The sequence below is a fragment of the Fundulus heteroclitus genome, unplaced genomic scaffold (assembly GCF_011125445.2).
Source record: "Fundulus heteroclitus isolate FHET01 unplaced genomic scaffold, MU-UCD_Fhet_4.1 scaffold_53, whole genome shotgun sequence".
In the NCBI taxonomy this organism is placed as follows: Eukaryota; Metazoa; Chordata; class Actinopteri; order Cyprinodontiformes; family Fundulidae; genus Fundulus; species Fundulus heteroclitus.
This window is the reverse complement of record NW_023396956.1, coordinates 715060-734674: the sequence shown is the minus strand read 5'-3', so window position 1 is coordinate 734674 and position 19615 is coordinate 715060. Positions and strand designations below refer to the sequence as shown.

Sequence of the window (19615 nt, the reverse complement as noted above, 5' to 3'; positions counted from 1 at the left end):
CCATTACTCTGTGGAAAGACAGGAGCCACGATAGGGGGTGGAGGGGAAAACACATATTTAAAACTTTATCCTAATACAGGATACCGTTAGAGATAAAAAAAAACCTCAGCACAAGAAGCACAAATAAGACGAGACACATAAAAGCAGAAAGGTAAACATTGGAGACTAGCGGCGTGTAAGCTCATCTGTTATTGTGAGCATCAGCTATGTGTGTCTGTTTGGGTGAAAGTGTATAAATTTCCATGAACGCTCTCCAGAGGCCATCAGAGGCCATTGTCCTTGATGTTACCAGTCGGCCAACAGTTCAGAAAGCATCAACAGGTGTCAGCGGGGGAGGAGGGAGCGGGGGTGGTTCTGAGCTCTCTATGCCATAACAATCCAGGAGTGACAATGATAGGGGAGACATGATCCTAATACTTTATTACAGAATGTGGTTCATGCCAGTGGGAGGCAGGAGCTTCTTCATTTCATGTAAAAAGCTGAATCTTATGATTCAGACCAGACTGGAAGCCCAGTTGTTCATTAATAGCAGCAAAAAGGAGGGAGATCATCGGGTCGGGCCTCAGCGGATCAGAACCCGGCTCAGTAGAAACTGCCATCTGGTTGCAGATGAACTGAAATGGTAACGTCGGTCTGCTGCGTCTGCCAGGGCAGATGGCTTCTCCTGCGCTCTGCAGAACTCTAACCCGGTTCACAGAGAAACTCTGTTATTTTATTCAGACAGAGAATATCTGGGCCAGCCTTTGGGTTCTGGATTCATACTCTGTTTTCTTTGTTTTGGGTCGGCAGAGAACCAGATGATTTCTTCTTGTTATCTTAGAAGCAGCTGTTTATGTTGAAGTAAATGAGCTTAATGGGGTTTATTCTGTCCACTTCTGTGTTTGGTTCAGTCTTACGGATGAAGATGCTCCAGAGTTCAGGTGGTTTTATTTCCTGTGTGATTTTCTGAGGAGACAACGGGCATCCTCGTCTTTTTTCTAGTCAACTTAATGCAGTTTTCATCTTCTTTGCTTCCTGGACTGAATAAAAACTCTTGTGCCATAGGAGGCAGTGAAGTGCTGAAACCTGTCAGCCAATCAGAATGCTTCAAACTAAAGGCAAAGGGTTTGTCCAGATTCAGGGGCTGCATCCTTCCCATGATTCACTGCAGGGTGAAGAACGTTGTTTACACGTAAACAGCAGCCGTGCAAACGAGCCCAAAGCGGTTTGTAACGTTCCACATATGCTTTTACTTTGAAGTCTCGATACGGGGGTGCAGACAGGAAATGCTGTGCAGTAGCCAGGGTAAAAAAGTGTTGATTAGCAGTGAGTTTGTCCAGTTTACCATCGATTAGACGCATGTTGTTAATAATCAATCATACAGGAGCAATACAGGACCCCTGGCAACCGGGGGGGGGGGGGGGGGGGGGGTATTTGATATCAGACACAAACACTGATTATTACAAAAATGCTCCATTTCTGCTTTGATCCAGGCTTTTTGGTTATTGCACATAACTTGCTGGTTGCTAACCAGTGTGGCCTTTGGTTTGTTTAATCTAATTATCTAATTATCTAAAGTGCTGCTCTATCGTTTCTCAGCTGCTCGCTGGTTCTCAGTCAATCATTTTACATTTAAATATTAATTAGCAGATGTGTGTTTCTGCTTAGCTAAGGAGTTTGTGACTTTTGATTGGATCAGGGGGATTTGGTTTAAAAACTGTTAAAGATAAAGGAGGGTGACATTTTATGGTAAACATTAATCGCCTATTGCAGTCATAAATCGTAATTATTAACATTTACTAGGACCAGACGAGTTTGGTTAATTTTAATGAATTTTTAATTCCAATTATTAATTAATTATGAAGTGCTAGTAGCCCAGTCATCTCAAACCCTAAGTGTACCTTAAATATATATTTGTTATAGATGATTTTGGTTGTGAATTATAAATGATTAATTGTGATTTCTAATTCTTAATCCTCATAATCAATAACAGTGATTGCATACCACGGTGGATAATTAAACATCGTGTCCTACCAGCATGGAGGCGTTGGTTTCCTGGTTGGGAAAACCCGGCTGGGACTACCATACATCTTCCATAGAACCAGAAATCAGTGCTAACGTCGTCTGAGCTGCAGTTATGCTGATTTGTGAGTATAGTGGAACATAATCAACAGCACAATGGCTTAATCAGCAGCAGAGAACCAGCGGCACGGCTGGACGCCGGGGGCTTCGTGCCCAGCCTCAGAGGACATTTTAATATGTAACACAGTTTCCTCTTTACCTGTCGGAGCAGATGACCCCATTCTTAAAATGAGTAACGGCTGCTTGGTTCCTCCATCTGTACCTTTATCTCTGGAGCTTTGTTTGCTGAGAACACAACAGGTTTTCTTCTCTTCCTCCCAGCTTCTCTCATATTCAGCGTCCTGAATAACTGCTGGAGCAGCGCGCCTTCCTGCATTTTATGTGACAGAAATGTCAAGTGGTCCCACATTATGCCTCATATTCAGCTTTTAGAGTATTTATTGGGCTATTTCCTTCTGCAGCTTCATCACAGAAATGTTTCACCTGCTGCTAAACCACTCAGTTTTAGAGCTGTTGTCTAAAGGAAATTATGATCTATTAATACGTTTAACAGTAGATTCAAGAAAAGCCTTTATTCAGAATCTAACCTGCTGACATTTGGTTTGACTTGTTTTAAATGACAGGCTGGCTCCTTTGCATTCATTATTCCTTCATCCAGACGGTAAGAAAATGGGCTTGGATTTGGGATTAAAACTACTTGAAATGACGTTTTAAGCTTTAATTAAGATGACTTTTTAAAATAAAACCAGACAACCTTTCCTGCCTAAGATCCTTTTCCCTTTGAAAGTCAACTTCTACCCTCAAAAGCACGTCTGTCACCATTTAACAATGCAGAGTGAATTTCCCTTAAAGCTAAAATCAATTGGTGCTGTCTCAGAGGGGAAAAAGTGAAAGTTAGTGTACTTCAGCTGTTTGAAGCCAGAGAAGAAGAGCTTTGCATGCTCTGACAGGTTGGCAGGTAAGATGCAGTATTTAGTATCTGTTTGGATTCATGGTGCTGCTTTGCATCCAGGGAGCCCTCCAGCACGGCGCTGTCAACACAACACATTGTTCTGGCATCTAGCTGCAGCTTTCTCCACACTGTCCTGTGGGAGGCACATGTTTGGATGCCAGGAGGAGCTGGATTAGCAGCGTTTGACCAGAAACGATGAAGATAATAATGATAAAAAAATAACAATAATAATAATAATAATATTAATAATAATAATAATAATAATAATAATAATAATCACAACAATCATAATAATCATTATAACAATCATAATAATAACAATTATTATGATTGTTATTATAATAACAATCATAATATTACTACTACTAATTATTATTATTATTATTATTATTATTATTATTATTATTATTATTATATTATTATTATTATATTATTATTATATTATTATTATTATTAGTAGTAGTAGTAGTAGTAGTAGTAGTAGTAGTTATTATTATAACAATATAATAATAATTATTATTATTATCATTATAACAATCATAATAATACTACTACTAATAATAATATTAATAACAACAATAACAATAATAATTATAATAATACTGTATGTGGTATTACACACACTACTGCATGTGTGTAATTATTACACACATATATATGTTAATTTATAACATATAACAATATTTTCTAATAACTACAGCGTTTTAACATTGCCACCCTTTTTAACTATCCAATACTAACAACAATATAATACAAACTTTTAACCAGCTGTGAACCTCATATAGCAAAAATAATATTGAGCCATTAGTATTGATATTAAAGACAAACTTAAACAGTTACGTTAGGTTTTGTCCTTTCTTAGGAGTTTATTAATAGTATTCATCATACTACTGACTGGAGGTACAGACCAAACAGCAGGGGGCGCTGTTGCCACATTCAGAAGGCCTGGCGTTTCTGGACCAAAGAGGCAAGGCTGTTGTTGCGCCCCCTGCTGTACCTTCACACCCCGATCTATCAACTACATTATCCACAATATTCTCTCATGGCTCACTAACAGTAGCGTACAAGTGCAAAAAAGTTTAACAGAAAGCAATGGTCTGACCAGATATGCTAATGCTAACGTTTTTGTGCTAATATTGGGATTAGCATTTATAGCTATAGCTTACTTGCCTCATTAAAAATTCCTTAGAAATTCACAATTTGCTAAAGTAAAAATAAAGTACAGAGGTTGCAGACTACACTGGTCCAGAAGGATTGCAGTAAACTGGGATGAGCTGAGCTAACATGTTAATGCTAACATGCTAGGCTACTTTTAGTGAATTCATCATTTTTGACTTGATAAAAATGGCGTAGAAATTCGTCTCTTAGTCCAGAAATGTACATAGTTAGTACAGAACACTGTAACCATGGTGCCCTCTTTAGACATGATTTCATTGTTTTGATCAATCCAACAATTTAACTGCATAGCTCTGCAGCTCTCACCACTTAAGCAGGCTAAGGTTAGCATTGGCATCAATAACCAATTATTATTGGTTCCCTGTAATAATAACTTTTTGCCCTTCTTAAAATGTTTCACATTATCCACCCTTGGTACATTAATAAGGCGGCTGCAATGACTCACACAAGGTAGGTCAGCAGTCTGACCCAGTGGAGAAGTTTGTGGACGACACCACTGCTGGGTCTCATCTCCACCAATGATGAATCCCACTGCAGGGAGGAGGTCAGCAGTCTGACCCAGTGGAGAAGATTGTGGACGACACCACTGTAGTGGGTCTCATCTCCACCAATGATGGGTCCCACTACAGGGAGGAGGTCAGCAGTCTGACCCAGTGGAGCTCCAGGAACAACCTTATCCTGAACACCAGTCAGACCAAGGAGGTAATGATGGACTCCAGGAGGTCCAGGAGGACTGAACACCACCTCTCTGCATACAGGGGGAGGTGGTGGAGGTGTGGACAGCATCAAGTTTCACATCTTCTTCTCCCACCTGGTAAAGAAGGCCCAACAACGGCTCTTCTTCTTCTTCAGGAAACTGAAAAGGTGTGAACATCCCTCTAAGCTGCTAAAAACTTCTACAGAGCTACCATAGAAAGCATTTTAGTGTGACAGGGAGGTCTGGGAGCTGCACAGGAGAGGAAGGACCTAGCACGGTGGTGAGGTCGGCCCAGGGGATTATGGGATACCGTCTACCAGGTCTAGACACGGTTTATGCTGTCACGGTTTAAGAGTCCAGAAAAGGACGGACATGTTGCTACAGATCCCACTTCCACCAGAACAAAGTTCTGCTTGTCCCACTTCCACCAGGGAAGTGATTCAGGAACATTAAATCAAAAGTAATGGCCTTAAAAACAGCTTCTTTCCCAGAGCTGTGAGGCTAGCGCCCCCTGCTGGCAGCCAGTGAACCAGCAGCCCAGTTCATGGCTACATGTTTACAACACGCTGCTGGTTCTACAGGTTCTGATCCGACTGAGGATCATTTAGATTTTCTCTAACATCCTAATGTCTATTTGCACTCGTTTAGTTTCCCAGGAAGTGTTTGGTGAATTCAGCCTGGACATCATTTCTTTGATTAGTGTCTCTGTGAACTCTGGTGTCTCAGCAGAAATGTGATCATGGTTTCATAACGACAACAAAGACTCTGCATGTCAGACATGTGCAGGAAACAGCATTTGGCTGATTGTGCCTGTAGAAAATGCCTAATTGGCTCCTGAATAAAACTGGCTGGGCACGTTTAGCAAAGTTTGAATGTTGGCTTAGATCAGCTGATATATAGGAAGCAAAGCATGAAAGAGTTTAGGGATCATATACTATCAAAAGGATTTGAAGCAATAAATAAAATACATCAAATTAAATGTTAGGTTAAATAAGTTATGAGTTTCCCAGCATTATGAGAACCAGAAATGCCTAATTATGAAATACCTGCACGGCTAATTGCACGACTTTATGATTAAAAAGGAAGCCGTGTTTGATTATTCACACACTTGTTCCCTTTAAATCACTCGTAATGGCTTTATGTGGATAAAAACAAGATAAACAAGCACAGTGTTTTCCTCTGTGGGTCTATTTAATTGTTTTGTTGAAAATTGCTGCATACTTTCAGCAAACTGCAGCCATAAAACCCAGAGAAACTTAATGGGCTCAGAATGAGGCTGGAGTTCCCAAAATGATGTTACTGCAGGACTAAAATATTGGGCGCTCTGTGGGGGAATAATCCAGCTGCTGGCTGCTAACAAAAGGGATCATGAGCTAAATGAGGCTGCAGGACATCGTTTTTAGAAATGTTTTCCTCTTGTGACCGATCCAACATTTTAATAGCGCTGCGACTTGGAAGCTGAAGCTCTGAAGCAGAAAAGCAGAGCATGTAAACGTGGCGTCAGGATATTTGCCTTAGAGCAATTAAAAAGCCCATAAAGTAGATTTATAAATACACGGATGAGCTTTCAGCTGCTTGAGGCTCTCCTGGTGAGGCAGATTCATTCAGAACATTCAGAGACCTGGACCCAGAAACTGGACCGGACCCAGAAACCGAGCCGGTTCTGAACCAAACGATTCTGCTGTTAACAGAAACTCTGCAACTTTCCACTAGAAGAGACCCAGAAACCCAGGAGACACGCAAAGTGCAGAACGTGTCCACAGAACCACGATCAGCCTCTCGTGTTTCTGCTGTATGAACACAGCAGCTTGAAATAAGCACAGCAGTAACAGGAACTGAATTCATCATTAATCCAGAGTTTGTCCCTTTTTAAGCATGAAGGGACACATTTACCCTCCAGCTGTGATTGTTGGTGCAGAAGCCTCTGGTTGGAGATGAGCTGAAGCTCTGCAGATCTGCAACCGTTAATACGAACAGAATTAAAAGGCCTTTGATGTTTTCAGATATCTGTGGAGTTAATTGTTTTAATCAGAGTATTCCTGGTAGCTCACGTGTCCTTCCTCCTGTTTACAGGACATCGGACCCATTGGGCCCGACAGGAACTGGAAGGGGATCGGCATCTCGCTGCTGGTCATCGCGATCATTCTCTCTTTCATTGGACTCTCCATTGTTCTGCTTTCTAAAGGTGAGCCAACAGCAATCCTGGTAACTGGTTAGATGTTCTTAGATGTTCTTCATGTCTGCCTCGGCTTGCATTCCTCAGCTCCCTCCAGCTTCTTCATCATCTGATGGCCTTCAGCTGCTCTCCATGCTTCCCTCCTCCTCTAAGCCACCTGGTCCCTCTCTGCATGTGTCAGATCCTCTGGGATGTCTTCATGTTTGCTCCTTGCCTTCATCTGAAAGTCTTTTTCTCATTAAATCCATTTCATCATGCAGCTCCTGAGCTCCAGTCTGCGTTTCAGTCCCGCTCCTCATTAAATCCTCACAAACTCTGGAGATTGAAGAACATCTGAAGCTGAGATGAGGTTCTGAAGTCAGATGTTGAGGTTGTTGTAAAGTCAGATTTCTATGTGGAAACATGATGACGGTGCAGCAGGTTTGCTCAAAGACAGATTATCGTCTGCAGAAGCTGGACTCTGTCCCAGAAGGAGGCTTCATGCTGCAGGTTCTGCTCCACCCTGACGTCCTGCAGAGGTTAGCTGCAGTGGTGTAGTCTATGTGATACGCGGGTATACGGCGTATCACATAGACTACACCACTGGTTAGCTGCAGCCTTCATGCTGCAGGTTTCCTCCTTTTTCTCCTTCATCAAAGACACATTGAGGATAAAAACAGAGAAGGAACAACTTCTGCTGCGTCTGTGTTTGGGCTGATGACACCACAGAGGGACGAGATATGAACCGACCCGTTTGGGTTTGTGGACGTTTTGGTGGAGGAGCAACAGAAGTCAGCAGATTCTGAAGCGTTTGGGTAACAGCGGTCCATCCGTTAGAGGCCCCATCGATGCTGAATGATGAGTTTCCAGAACGTTCCTTCTGATCAGAGCTTTACACACATTTCCTCTCCTGGTACGATCGTATGGTTGAGTTGTTACAGAAAGAGCCTTGCATCAGATTTTAGGACTTTACAGTAAATGTTTTATTTTGTTTTTTATTCCTGCATGTCCTGCAAACTATGAATCATGAAAGGTTGGAGAAAATGACTTTATACTCATTCCTATTATGATTAGAAACAGTGAAATGGTGTGATTTTATGCTTTCTGTATGGATTTACTCAGCTTATTGCTTTGTTAATGTAATATTTCCCTCTGTAATGTTCTCTGATCATGTTCAGCACTTTGAATGGTCTTGTTACTGAAGTGCTTCATGAATAAACCTCACCAGACCAGACAGTTCTCCTGGTTTCTGAACTCACCGTATCTTCTTCCTCTCAGGTGGTCCAGGGAACACGTCTGGCTCACCGCTGACTCTGGATGATCTCTTCCAGAGGAACTTTCAGATCCATGACCCGGAAGCAAAGTGGATCAGCGGTGAGTTTGTCCCAGAACCAGATCTGAGTCTTCATCCTGCAGCTCCCTCCACTCAGAGCCATCTGGACGTCTTTGTGTTTAAATCAAGTTTTCCACTTTAGAGTCAGCTGCAGCATGTTTCTGCATCCAGTCGGTAGCAGATCTTCACAGATCATTGTATTTATGGGATGCACAGATATGCTCAATATGCACCATTTAGATTGGACCCTGCCAGGTGGCTCATTAACAAGAGCAGAGAGAAAGCTATTAGAAGCAGCCAGATGCTCCTTTTTTAAAGGTTTAATGAAATCTCACGTTTCATCAGACTGATCAGTTCAGTTCTGAAAAACAGAGTAAGAAATCTGAAGTCCAATAAACCACAAACCAACTAATTTAATTAGCTGTTATTCTGGTTCAACCAAGGAAATCGTTTCTCAAACTGAATAAATAAAGTTTTAAACAAAATCAGTGTAAATCATTAGATTCTGACTGAAATTATTTAGTTAGTTTGATTTTAGCAGAACATTCCTTTATTTGGTCTGGAAACGTTTCGTCTGTGCAGCAACAAAGATAAATTAAATATAGATGCTCGGAAAATATGTATACTAAAAAAAACAAATTCAGAAAAATAGAAGTATATCTAATTAAATACATATATTCAGAATAATAGAACAGAGGTGTGAAAACAAGGAGAAATAATGGATTGAAGTATTGAAGTATTTCTCTCTTGTGTGATGGATCTAACAAAGCTTAGTTCCACTTTCAGGACAAAGTATTGAAGCTTTTTACCAGACTGAAATGAAATGTATATTTTAGCTGCACCTTTCTGTCCTCTGAGCGTTTAATCTGAGGAGCGTCGGCCGTTTCTGGGGATCTTTGCCTCGTTTTCTTTCTGTTCTGCAGTTTTTCAGCTGCATAAAGACGGAGATGAATGTAAAGCAGAGGCAGTGCAGCTTAGTTTTTACATGACAGCGGCTCTTTGGAGGATTTTCTTGCCTCTTGAGCACCGGCGGCCCATCTGTCTTTCATGTTTATTTCCCTGTCATTATACGCTGAAGTGCTGTGAGCGTGTGCGCCGGCCTCCTGCCTCAGACTGAGGCCTCTCGCCGTCTTCAGTGACATTTACATGAGACGTTGAGCCTGAAGTGGTTCTGATCCGTCAGATGCATTAATGGCGTCCGGGCCTCGGTGGACCTTCAGCTTGATTTGGGATGAGAACGCCGTTGTTGTTGCAGCGACTGCTGTTATTGTTTCCTTCTCTGCAATCTGAAGCGCTGCTGATGGAAGAGCAGTCCAGTCTGCTCCTGATACCACAGCAGAACTAAAGCGTCTCCAGACGAACCTGCAGACTTTATGCTTTATGGATTTATTCTGATGAAAAACCCTGCTGACCTCTGAGAGGATGACAAGGTTTAAAAACACCTTGGCAGCAAAGGACGTCTGCGAGACACATTTACATGTTGGGAGAACTCTGGTAAACATGTGAAAGAAGCTCTAAAGCAGATTTAGCGTCTTTTGATGCAGCAAAAGAATCTGAAAACGACCAAAATCCAACATTTAATCTGAAAATGTTGAAATGAATCAGCGGTTCCTGCAGAATAAATGTCAATAAAAGCTTTTTATGCTTTATAAACTGACCAGAGTTCTTTCAGTTAGTTTCTACCAACATGACCGGACCAGAAATGGACCAGAACCCGAGCAGAACCCGCCTTTATCTTCCAATGAACGCAGTGAGGAGGACATCCAGGGAGGGGAACCATGTCCAAAGCTCAGAGCTGCAGGACTGTCTCCATATCAACCATCAGACTCCGTAAACGTTCCTGTTCCACAGACATGGACTCTGTTTGGACCTCAGACCGGCGCTGAGAGTTCCTCAGATCGGACTCTAGCTGTTTTCCAGGAACAAACAGAGAACCCGCCGTCCTGTGATGGAGGAGGTGATGCTGTGGGCGGCCTTCCTCACCAGAGCAAACTCTCAGTAAACCTCCAGGAAATCTCAGAGATTTCTAAAACGTTCTAAAGCAGCAAAATAATCCTTCAGCCTCTGAGAACAAAACGACAAAAAGAAAATTACAGTAGAAGAACTTCACCCTGAAACCTGATGTTAACAATGAGGCGGTAAACCGAACCAGAACCAGAACCAGAACCAGATTCTGCCAGAGGTTCAGCAGCTCCATGATGAGAACGTGGAGGCTGGGTTCTCACCCCACAGCGGGGGGAACCATGGGCAGCAGGTTCTGGTTCTGGATGTTCTGGAGCGGTCCACGCCTCAGAAAGCCTGAGGGAACCGATGCGGAGTAAAGTTCTCTGGTTTCTCCTAGCGGAGGAGGTCCTGTTCCGGAGCGGGGACGGAGACGTCTTCAAGGTCAACGTGGAGGACAACCAGACGGAGCTGCTGCTGAAGAACACAACCTTTGTGAGTAAAGCTGTGGGAGGAACCGCTGTAGTCACATTAACCTAAAATAACTGGAGATGAAACTTCAGGTTGTCTTCACCAGCAGACGACGGTTCTCTAGAGGAACCTCATGAATTTAGTCGTTTTAGTCACATTAAAAGCTTAAATGTCATATTTATATCATTATTTATATGTTCTCTCCTCAGGCAACCTTTAAGGCAACCAAGTTTGCAGTTTCTCCAGACAAGAACTTTGTTCTCCTGGGATATGATGTCCAGCAGGTGAGTAGAGAACCTTCCTCTGATCTGAGTTGGAGAAGCTGGGGGGGGGGGGGGGGGGGGGGGGGCAGGTATCCATCCAGTCAGAACAGACGTTCACTGACTGGAAGCACCTGGACCAGTTTACCTGACCTGCAGCTCAGCCTGAGGAGAACAAAGGTTAGATCCCTGCTGCCTCCATCAGTACCCAGAGACGACAGGACAGACCAGCAGTTCATCCATCTGTTCATCCATCCAAGAGGTTCTTCTTCCAGCAGAACAACCATTCAGCCAGACATATTATGGGATGGTTTAGATGAAAGCAGATTATTGGGTTAGAACGGCCTAGTCAAAGTCCAGACCTGAATCCTCCTGAGAATCTGAAGACCTGCAGCCAGAGGAGGTTCTGCAGGAGAACGGTTCTACTGATTCCTGCCAGAGGACTTTCTCTGCTCTCTGTGAAGGCCAACGCTTCTCTTTCTCCTCTCCCTCCCCGTATCTGTCCTTCCTCTATCAATCTTTCTGGATCCTCTTTTTATATATCCTCCTAACTATAAATCAGGATCTGGTCAGCTGGACCCACGGAGGGACCAGGATCATGTCTCTGTCCTCTTTGTGGGTCCAGGATGTTAAAACTGTTCAAAGTTGGATTTATGATGACAGGATTTCTGCTACCTGGAGACGTTCTCCATGTCTGCTACCAGCACTCAGACTTTAATTCAGATTAATGCTGAGATTAAAGCAATCAGAACCATAAAAAAAAGAAAGAACCAAGGCCGGCCCGGTTCGGCCCAAAGCACAGCGAAGGTGAGAAGCAGGGAATCTGGGTTCAGTGGGACTGAAAATAAGCAGAAGTTTTTATTTTCAGGTTTTAATTTAAAATAAAACCAGCAAAGCCACAGAAAGCAACGTGTGGAAGGTCAAAGTGAAAGCAGCTTATTTATGAAGCTGTCAGAACATGCCAGAAGGACCGATGGGAACCCGTTTGTTTCCAGAACTGCTCAGGCCCACAGGGGAGGAAAGCGTTTAGGAAGCAGAACCGATAAATATTCTGCCGTCTAGAAAGCAGCGGCTGATTAACGGCTGGTTTTAAACGGAGAAACTCTCCACAGGGACTCCAGGCGGGTTAAGATGGCCGCCGGGTGGTGGCTGACAGACGGGCCTGTCTGCTGCAGCCTTAACGGGTCCTCCAGGAGTTCTCCGAGAGTCCTCCAGGAGTCCTCCAGGAGTTCTCCAGGAGTCCTCCAGGAGTCCTCCAAGAGTCCTCCAGGAGTTCTCCAGGAGTCCTCCAGGAGTCCTCCAAGAGTCCTCCGAGAGTCCTCCGAGAGTCCTCCAGGAGTCCTCCGAGAGTCCTCCAGGAGTTCTCCAGGAGTCCTCCAGGAGTCCTCCGAGAGTCCTCCGAGAGTCCTCCGAGAGTCCTCCAGGGGTTCTCCAGGAGTCCTCCGAGAGTCCTCCAGGAGTCCTCCAGGAGTCCTCCAGGAGTCCTCCAGGAGTCCTCCAGGGGTTCTCCAGGAGTTCTCCAGGAGTCCTCCAGGGGTTCTCCAGGAGTTCTCCAGGAGTTCTCCAGGAGTCCTCCAGGAGTCCTCCAGGAGTTCTCCAGGAGTCCTCCAGGAGTCCTCCGAGAGTCCTCCGAGAGTCCTCCGAGAGTCCTCCAGGGGTTCTCCAGGAGTCCTCCGAGAGTCCTCCAGGAGTCCTCCAGGAGTCCTCCAGGAGTCCTCCAGGAGTCCTCCAGGGGTTCTCCAGGAGTTCTCCAGGAGTCCTCCAGGGGTTCTCCAGGAGTTCTCCAGGAGTTCTCCAGGAGTCCTCCAGGAGTCCTCCAGGAGTCCTCCAGGAGTCCTCCAGGAGTTCTCCAGGAGTCCTCCAGGAGTCCTCCGAGAGTCCTCCGAGAGTCCTCCGAGAGTCCTCCAGGGGTTCTCCAGGAGTCCTCCGAGAGTCCTCCAGGAGTCCTCCAGGAGTCCTCCAGGAGTCCTCCAGGAGTCCTCCAGGAGTCCTCCAGGAGTTCTCCAGGAGTTCTCCAGGAGTCCTCCAGGAGTCCTCCAAGAGTCCTCCGAGAGTCCTCCAGGAGTCCTCCGAGAGTCCTCCAGGAGTCCTCCAGGAGTCCTCCAGGGGTTCTCCAGGAGTCCTCCGAGAGTCCTCCAGGAGTCCTCCAGGAGTCCTCCAGGGGTTCTCCAGGAGTCCTCCGAGAGTCCTCCAGGAGTCCTCCAGGAGTCCTCCAGGGGTTCTCCAGGAGTTCTCCAGGAGTCCTCCAGGGGTTCTCCAGGAGTTCTCCAGGAGTCCTCCAGGAGTCCTCCGAGAGTCCTCCGAGAGTCCTCCAGGGGTTCTCCAGGAGTCCTCCGAGAGTCCTCCAGGAGTCCTCCAGGAGTCCTCCAGGGGTTCTCCAGGAGTTCTCCAGGAGTCCTCCAAGAGTCCTCCAGGAGTCCTCCAGGAGTCCTCCAGGAGTTCTCCAGGAGTTCTCCTGTCCTCCACAGATTTAGCTCCTTCCAGCCAGGTGTGGAGCTGAATACGTCGTGTCCTGATGGTCGCGGCGCTAAATCAGACGTCCTGGGAATCAACATTCAGGACTATTTGTCTGGACTCCTGCAGCAGCTCTTTCTGGACCACAGGGAGTCTCTAACGACCTGAATGGTTCTGAACCAGGAGTCCAGAACCACTGAACACACCTCGCTCTCCATGATGCTGCTGTCTGAGCCAGAGAAGCTTAAATAAGTCCGATAAGTCGTGTTGATTGTTCACACGACTGCTTAAGATGGATTTCTCACGCCAAAACGGTACAGATGCTTTCCTCAGTGCTTTAGAAGGAAAACCAGCAGCTCTCACCTGGAGCTCTCACCAGCAGCTCTCACCTGAACCGCTCACCTGGACCTCTCACCTGGAGCTCTCACCTGGAGCTCTCACCTGAAGCTCTCACCTGAAGCTCTCACCTGGAGCTCTCACCTGAAGCTCTCACCTGAAGCTCTCACCTGGAGCTCTCACCTGGACCTCTCACCTGAAGCTCTCACCTGGACCTCTCACCTGGAGCTCTTGTAACACTAATTTAGATATTAAACACTAGAACGCATATGACATCAGAAGTCTAAATTCGTCTGCAGGAGCTGTTGTCAGTGATTAATGAAAAACCAATACAAAGGAATAACAGCTTTCAATTAAAGCAAGGGGAAAAAAATAAAACACTACAAAACAGACCCAAACAATATAAATACAATAAATATATACACAACACTGCAGTAGATCTTCATGAATGTGCACAAAACTCCTGCATTTCCCCACCAGTCAGCACCATGTCTGACTGACACATTTCAAAAGTCCATAGTTTGATTGTCCAGTTATTTTAGGTGAAAAATGTCCAAGCGCAAATTGTGTCCAACAGATAAATGATGAATCATGAATTAGTGTGTTTTATGATGAGAAGGAAGGGGAAATGTTACAGACCATCAGCCTGCCTACCAGATCAGCATGGAGGGAATATCAGGTTCTCCTGGCCCAGCCAGTTTCTAAAAGCTCGCCATGCTTTTAACCCTAGAAAGGATCACCTGGCCTGTATTAAAATAAAACAGGACCAGTAAAATACCAGTCTGCTAGTTAACTAGACTTTTTACTTACAGAAATAAATGCCATTACATCCACATCTAGTCTTTCAGACAAAATAAAGATATCAGCATTTATATCATCATGCCATATGTCATCTTAAACACATATTTTAAATTTAAGAAGTTAAACTGTGACAATTGATAAAACACACAATTAGCATTGGCTACTACCACCAACATGCTAAACAAACAAACATTGTTCACTACTCACCAGTTCCATATATAGTTCAGTGAAAGGCAACTTCTTGGCTTCAAGCTCACTGGGTATGTAGATCTGTATGATTTTTTTATATTATAAGTTTTTAAAGTACATAATAAACATAATTGTTTGAAAGCACAAACCTGTAGCTCCTTTGTCTCCAGCTCTCCCCCTCACACCTGACTGGGAAAACTGGAGCAGGCCTGAATAATCACACCAGATGCACTGATTGGCTGAATGCACCATGTGACTAATTGTCATTCTAACCAATGGAGCAGCAAGGTGGTTTATTCCCTGGGTTACACTCTCACCTGGAGCTCTCACCTGGATCTCTCACCTGGAGCTCTCTCTACCTTCCTGAGATCTTCAGGGTTTTTTCAGCCAGAGGAACCGAGTTCAGTTTAAAGGTGAAATCAGGAATAACTCAGATAACTGACTGAGTCTCTCCTGGTGGGCGAGGTGGAAAACTTTCACTGTTCTAAAAAGTTTGAGACTCGCTGCAATGTGTGATAAAAATTAAATATAAAAAATAAACCAAGCTAACTACAGAAGTGCAAATAAATGATTAATTAAAAATCCTCCCCATGTTAAATATTAAATGTTAGGAGTGACGCTTGAAATGGTTCATAATTAGAAACGTCTGAAATGTTCCTGTAGCCATGGTAACACGCTGCATGTAAAACATTAAAGTGAAGCAACAAACCTTCTTATATTCATGCTGCAAATGTCTTTAAATCAGAAAAATATCTCCCAGACAAGTTTTTAACCCTGAGAAGTTGTAAAACATCAAAGTAAATGCTGGTAAAGGAAGTAAATACCGGCAGCAGATCCAAGCTGAGCCCATAGTAACAGTAACATATATAGTTATATATATATATATATATATATATATATATATATATATATATATATATATATATATATATATATATATATATAGTAACATCACGTATATATTTTAAAGGTTCTATGTGGTTCTTTTTTAAGCCTTCCAGGGTCAATTATAGGCTTATATATGATGAGATATCGCCTTTAGAACTACAGAGTCATGGCTGCTGGTTTTCCAGGACGGGAGGGGGGGGGGGGGGGGGGGGTCAATCAGACATGAATCCACCAGAACTCCATGTTGGGCCTGATTCTGATGAAGGAATTACATCATAACACAGTTAATTACTCAGAAAAAATTATTTTGCATGATATAAACCCTTTAAAGTAAAGACCTTCTTATAATAACGCTATAAATTAATTAATCATCCTGATTATTAAAGCTGTTCTTTTTATGTGTGAATGTTTGGAAAGTTTAATCAGTTAAAGTTTAACTGATTAAACTTTAACAGCTTTAACCCTTTTTCAGATCTTTATAATCTCCAAATGTTGTAGATTAAAAACAGCTGGAAGGTTTTCAGCCGTCAACGTTTTGTTCCTGTGGTGAAATCGTCCTGGAGAACCGTGAGAACAGGAAGCTGTCACTGGGACTTCCTGATGTGTCCAGATGTTGCTTCAGCATGATGGTCTTCCCAAGTTGTTTAAAAGTATAATACTCCTAATTCATGAAAACTTTTGACTCATGTAATAAAAAAAACTCATTATTTTGACATTTAGGAGAAAGAATTGATGTTGTTCATCCTAACAGGACTGAAACTGGAAAAGTTTAGTTTGATTTCAGACAGTGAGGAATACATGATGACGTTCCTGATGTTTCTATGAATTTCTGGTTTTGACTGTTTGTAGTTTCTGATTGAAATAGTTTTCATTTATTGATTCAGTCAATAAAACATCCACAAAATAACTGTTACACATTATTTACATTTAGTAGCTGCAACCCTGGAGTTTAAAGATCATTTACACAGCAGAATAATTTAGCCCATGTCAGAACGTGTGGAATGATGCTATATTTATCTTTGCAGATAAAAAATAGAAAAAAGGTCTTTATAATGTCACAAACTGGGGCGAGGTCTGACCCGGTTGAAGGGTTTTAGATTTTAAGCTACTGGTAAAGGAATGTGGTCCAGATTCCTTTAAAAACTGTGAAACAGCCCTTTAATCTAGAGCCACCAATCAGATTGCAGCTTCAGTGTTGCTGGGCAGATTGTTGGAGGGCAGCAGTCCTGCAGAATCAGAATGAAGTTTAATCGCCAAGTAGGTTTGCACTTACAAGGGATTTGGTGTTGATGGTGCAGACAAAAAATAAAAATACAATAAAATAAAAAGGATATACATACATATATATATATATATATATATATATATATATATATATATATATATATATATATATATACAGAAGCAATATACAGCGCTTGTTCTGGGCCCAGCAGCAGATCCAAAGCAATAGAGAACCTGTGAAGCCGACTCCTCAGACCAGGCATCAGAACCGGGCCCGATCAGAACCGGGCGGTGCCGCCCAGGTGATGAGGCGCACCGCCCCATCACAGCCCAGTGTCTTTGTGTCTTTACTGCAACAGTTTCTGCAAAGATGGAGAAAAAGGGCCAAAGTGAGCAGATAAAAGACCAAAAAGGTTCTGACCCAGAAACAGAAATGGACTGGATGATTGAAAGAAACAGCAAAGCGGAGAAAGATGAGCGTCTGTGTGGACGTTGCTGTGATAAAGCAATCCCCCATAGCTACAGAGCCTGCAGTCTGAGGCGGTCTGTTGGACACTTTGACGGTTTTCTGTTTGGCTTTCAGGTCTACAAGCATTCCTTCCTGGCCTCCTACCTGATCTACAACCTGCTGACCAGGTGAGACAACCTGTCCGCTGCTGCAGACCCCAGGTGTGTTGCTGTGAAAGGCTTCATGCGCTGCGTTTGCTGTCACAGAGAGGTGCGGGAGCTCAACCCTCCGGAGGTGTCCGACTCCGTCCTGCAGTTCGCCTCGTGGGGCGTTCAGGGCCAGCAGCTGGTGAGCCGGGCCTCCTGGAGCCGCACGAACAAACGCTCAACGCTTTAATCAGCTTGTTTAGGGGGTGGAGCCATTTTCTGCTGAATCTGAGCAGAGAAACAAATTAAAGCTGAGCGCTTTTATCAGACGTTTAGTTTGAGATAATTCAATGGAAAATAAAGACATTTAACCTCATTAAAGATTCAGTTTAACCCTGGAAACGTCCAGCTTGGTCTAGTAATAATAATAATAATAATAATAATAATAATAATAATAATAATAATAATAATAATAATAACAACAATAATAATAATAATAATAGTTATAATAGTAATAATAAAAATAATAATAATAGTTATAATAGTAATAAGAGTTATAATAGTAATAATAATAAAAATAATAGTTATAATAGTAATAATAATAACAATAATAATAATAATAGAAATAATTATAATAATATTAATATTAACTATAATAATATTAATAATAATATTAACAATAATATTAATATTATTAATAATATTAATAATAATATTAATAATAATAATAATAATAATAATAATAACAATAATAATAATAATAGTTATAATAGTAATAATAATAATATTAATAATAATAATAGAAATAATAATAATAATAATAATAATAATAATAATAATAATAATAATAATAATAATAATAATAATATGATTAATAATACAATAATAATTATAATAATAATAATAATAATATGAATAATAATAATAATAATATGAATAATAATACAATAATAATAATAATAATAATAATAATAATAATAATAATAATAATAATAATAATAATAATAATCTGTTCTCTTGGCCCACAGGGAGCATTCTGGAGTCAAGGATCAGGGTTAGGGACCCAGAGTGGCAGTCTGTGGGATTTAGGTGAATATTCAGACTGAAAGCTGTTTTAAAATGTTATTTCTTTTCCAAATGAAGCTTATTTTTTATGACTCCAAAGAGAAAAATGTTGGGGTCTCATGTTTTGGATATTTACAATCAGCATTTTTGCTAATTTCCCAGCGAGCAGCAGACTAATGAGAGGAGCGGATAATAACGGCCATTAGAGCTGCAGCTGCAGCACAAAGAGGAGCAGAAATCAATGTTTCATTCAGCCTCCCGTTGCTGCGCGTCGTTTATTTCTCATATTTACAGGTTCAACAGAAACGTGTTTCTGACGAGAGAGAAAAGGTAAACGGCTCCAGATTAAATCCACGTTCAGTTAAATTATTTCTGCGCCGCGCAGTCAGACCCGGTCGATAATCACTCTGTTATGTTCTGCAGCTAAAGAAAAGTAATCAGGCATTTCAAATGAAACTTATCCAAATTCCTCTGAGTTTTTACTTTTTATCAAAGGAGCTTTTTAAAAGTTTCACCAAGGCGTAGAAATGCAGGAAGAGCTTTTCTCCCCGTCTCCTCTGTGCATGAGGACCAGGCTTATTAACCCGACTCAGCAGCTCTGACTTCTTCTAAAAACCTTAAAGAAGGAAAACAAGGAGACAAATGGGTCGCTGCAGTGAATGCAGAGCAGAGCTGGACTCCACGTCAGAACCGAGGATTTCCATGGGAAACACTCTGAGCTTTGTGCTCACAGCCCAGAGCGTCTAGACGCCACGCTGAACGTCCGCCATGTTTGCCACGTGGAACAGTCCCGCGTAGTTAGACATATTCCCATAATAATCTGCTACAATTTAACATTGTAGCAGATTATTTATTATTATTATTATTATTATTATTATTATTATTATCATTATTATTAGATGCTCCACATGAACATGTGCACCTACCTGCCTTTACTGTGATCTGCTTTGTGAATCTGGTGCAGAAATGAAGCTGGTGAAGCTGGAGTTTCCCCCTTTGTGTCGATTCCATTTAATTT

General features: G+C 42.3%; 1 protein-coding gene across 1 annotated transcript in view; it reads left to right on the top strand.

Moving 5' to 3' along the window:
• Positions 1–19615, top strand: part of LOC105920293 (inactive dipeptidyl peptidase 10) — a 63607-nt gene that overhangs the window by 26026 nt on the left and 17966 nt on the right. The window contains exons 2-7 of the mRNA XM_036132721.1: positions 6960–7071; positions 8320–8415; positions 10716–10810; positions 10996–11070; positions 17522–17574; positions 17653–17734. Of these exons, the coding sequence (XP_035988614.1) occupies positions 6960–7071; positions 8320–8415; positions 10716–10810; positions 10996–11070; positions 17522–17574; positions 17653–17734 (513 nt within the window). The remainder of the gene's footprint in view (positions 1–6959; positions 7072–8319; positions 8416–10715; positions 10811–10995; positions 11071–17521; positions 17575–17652; positions 17735–19615) is intronic.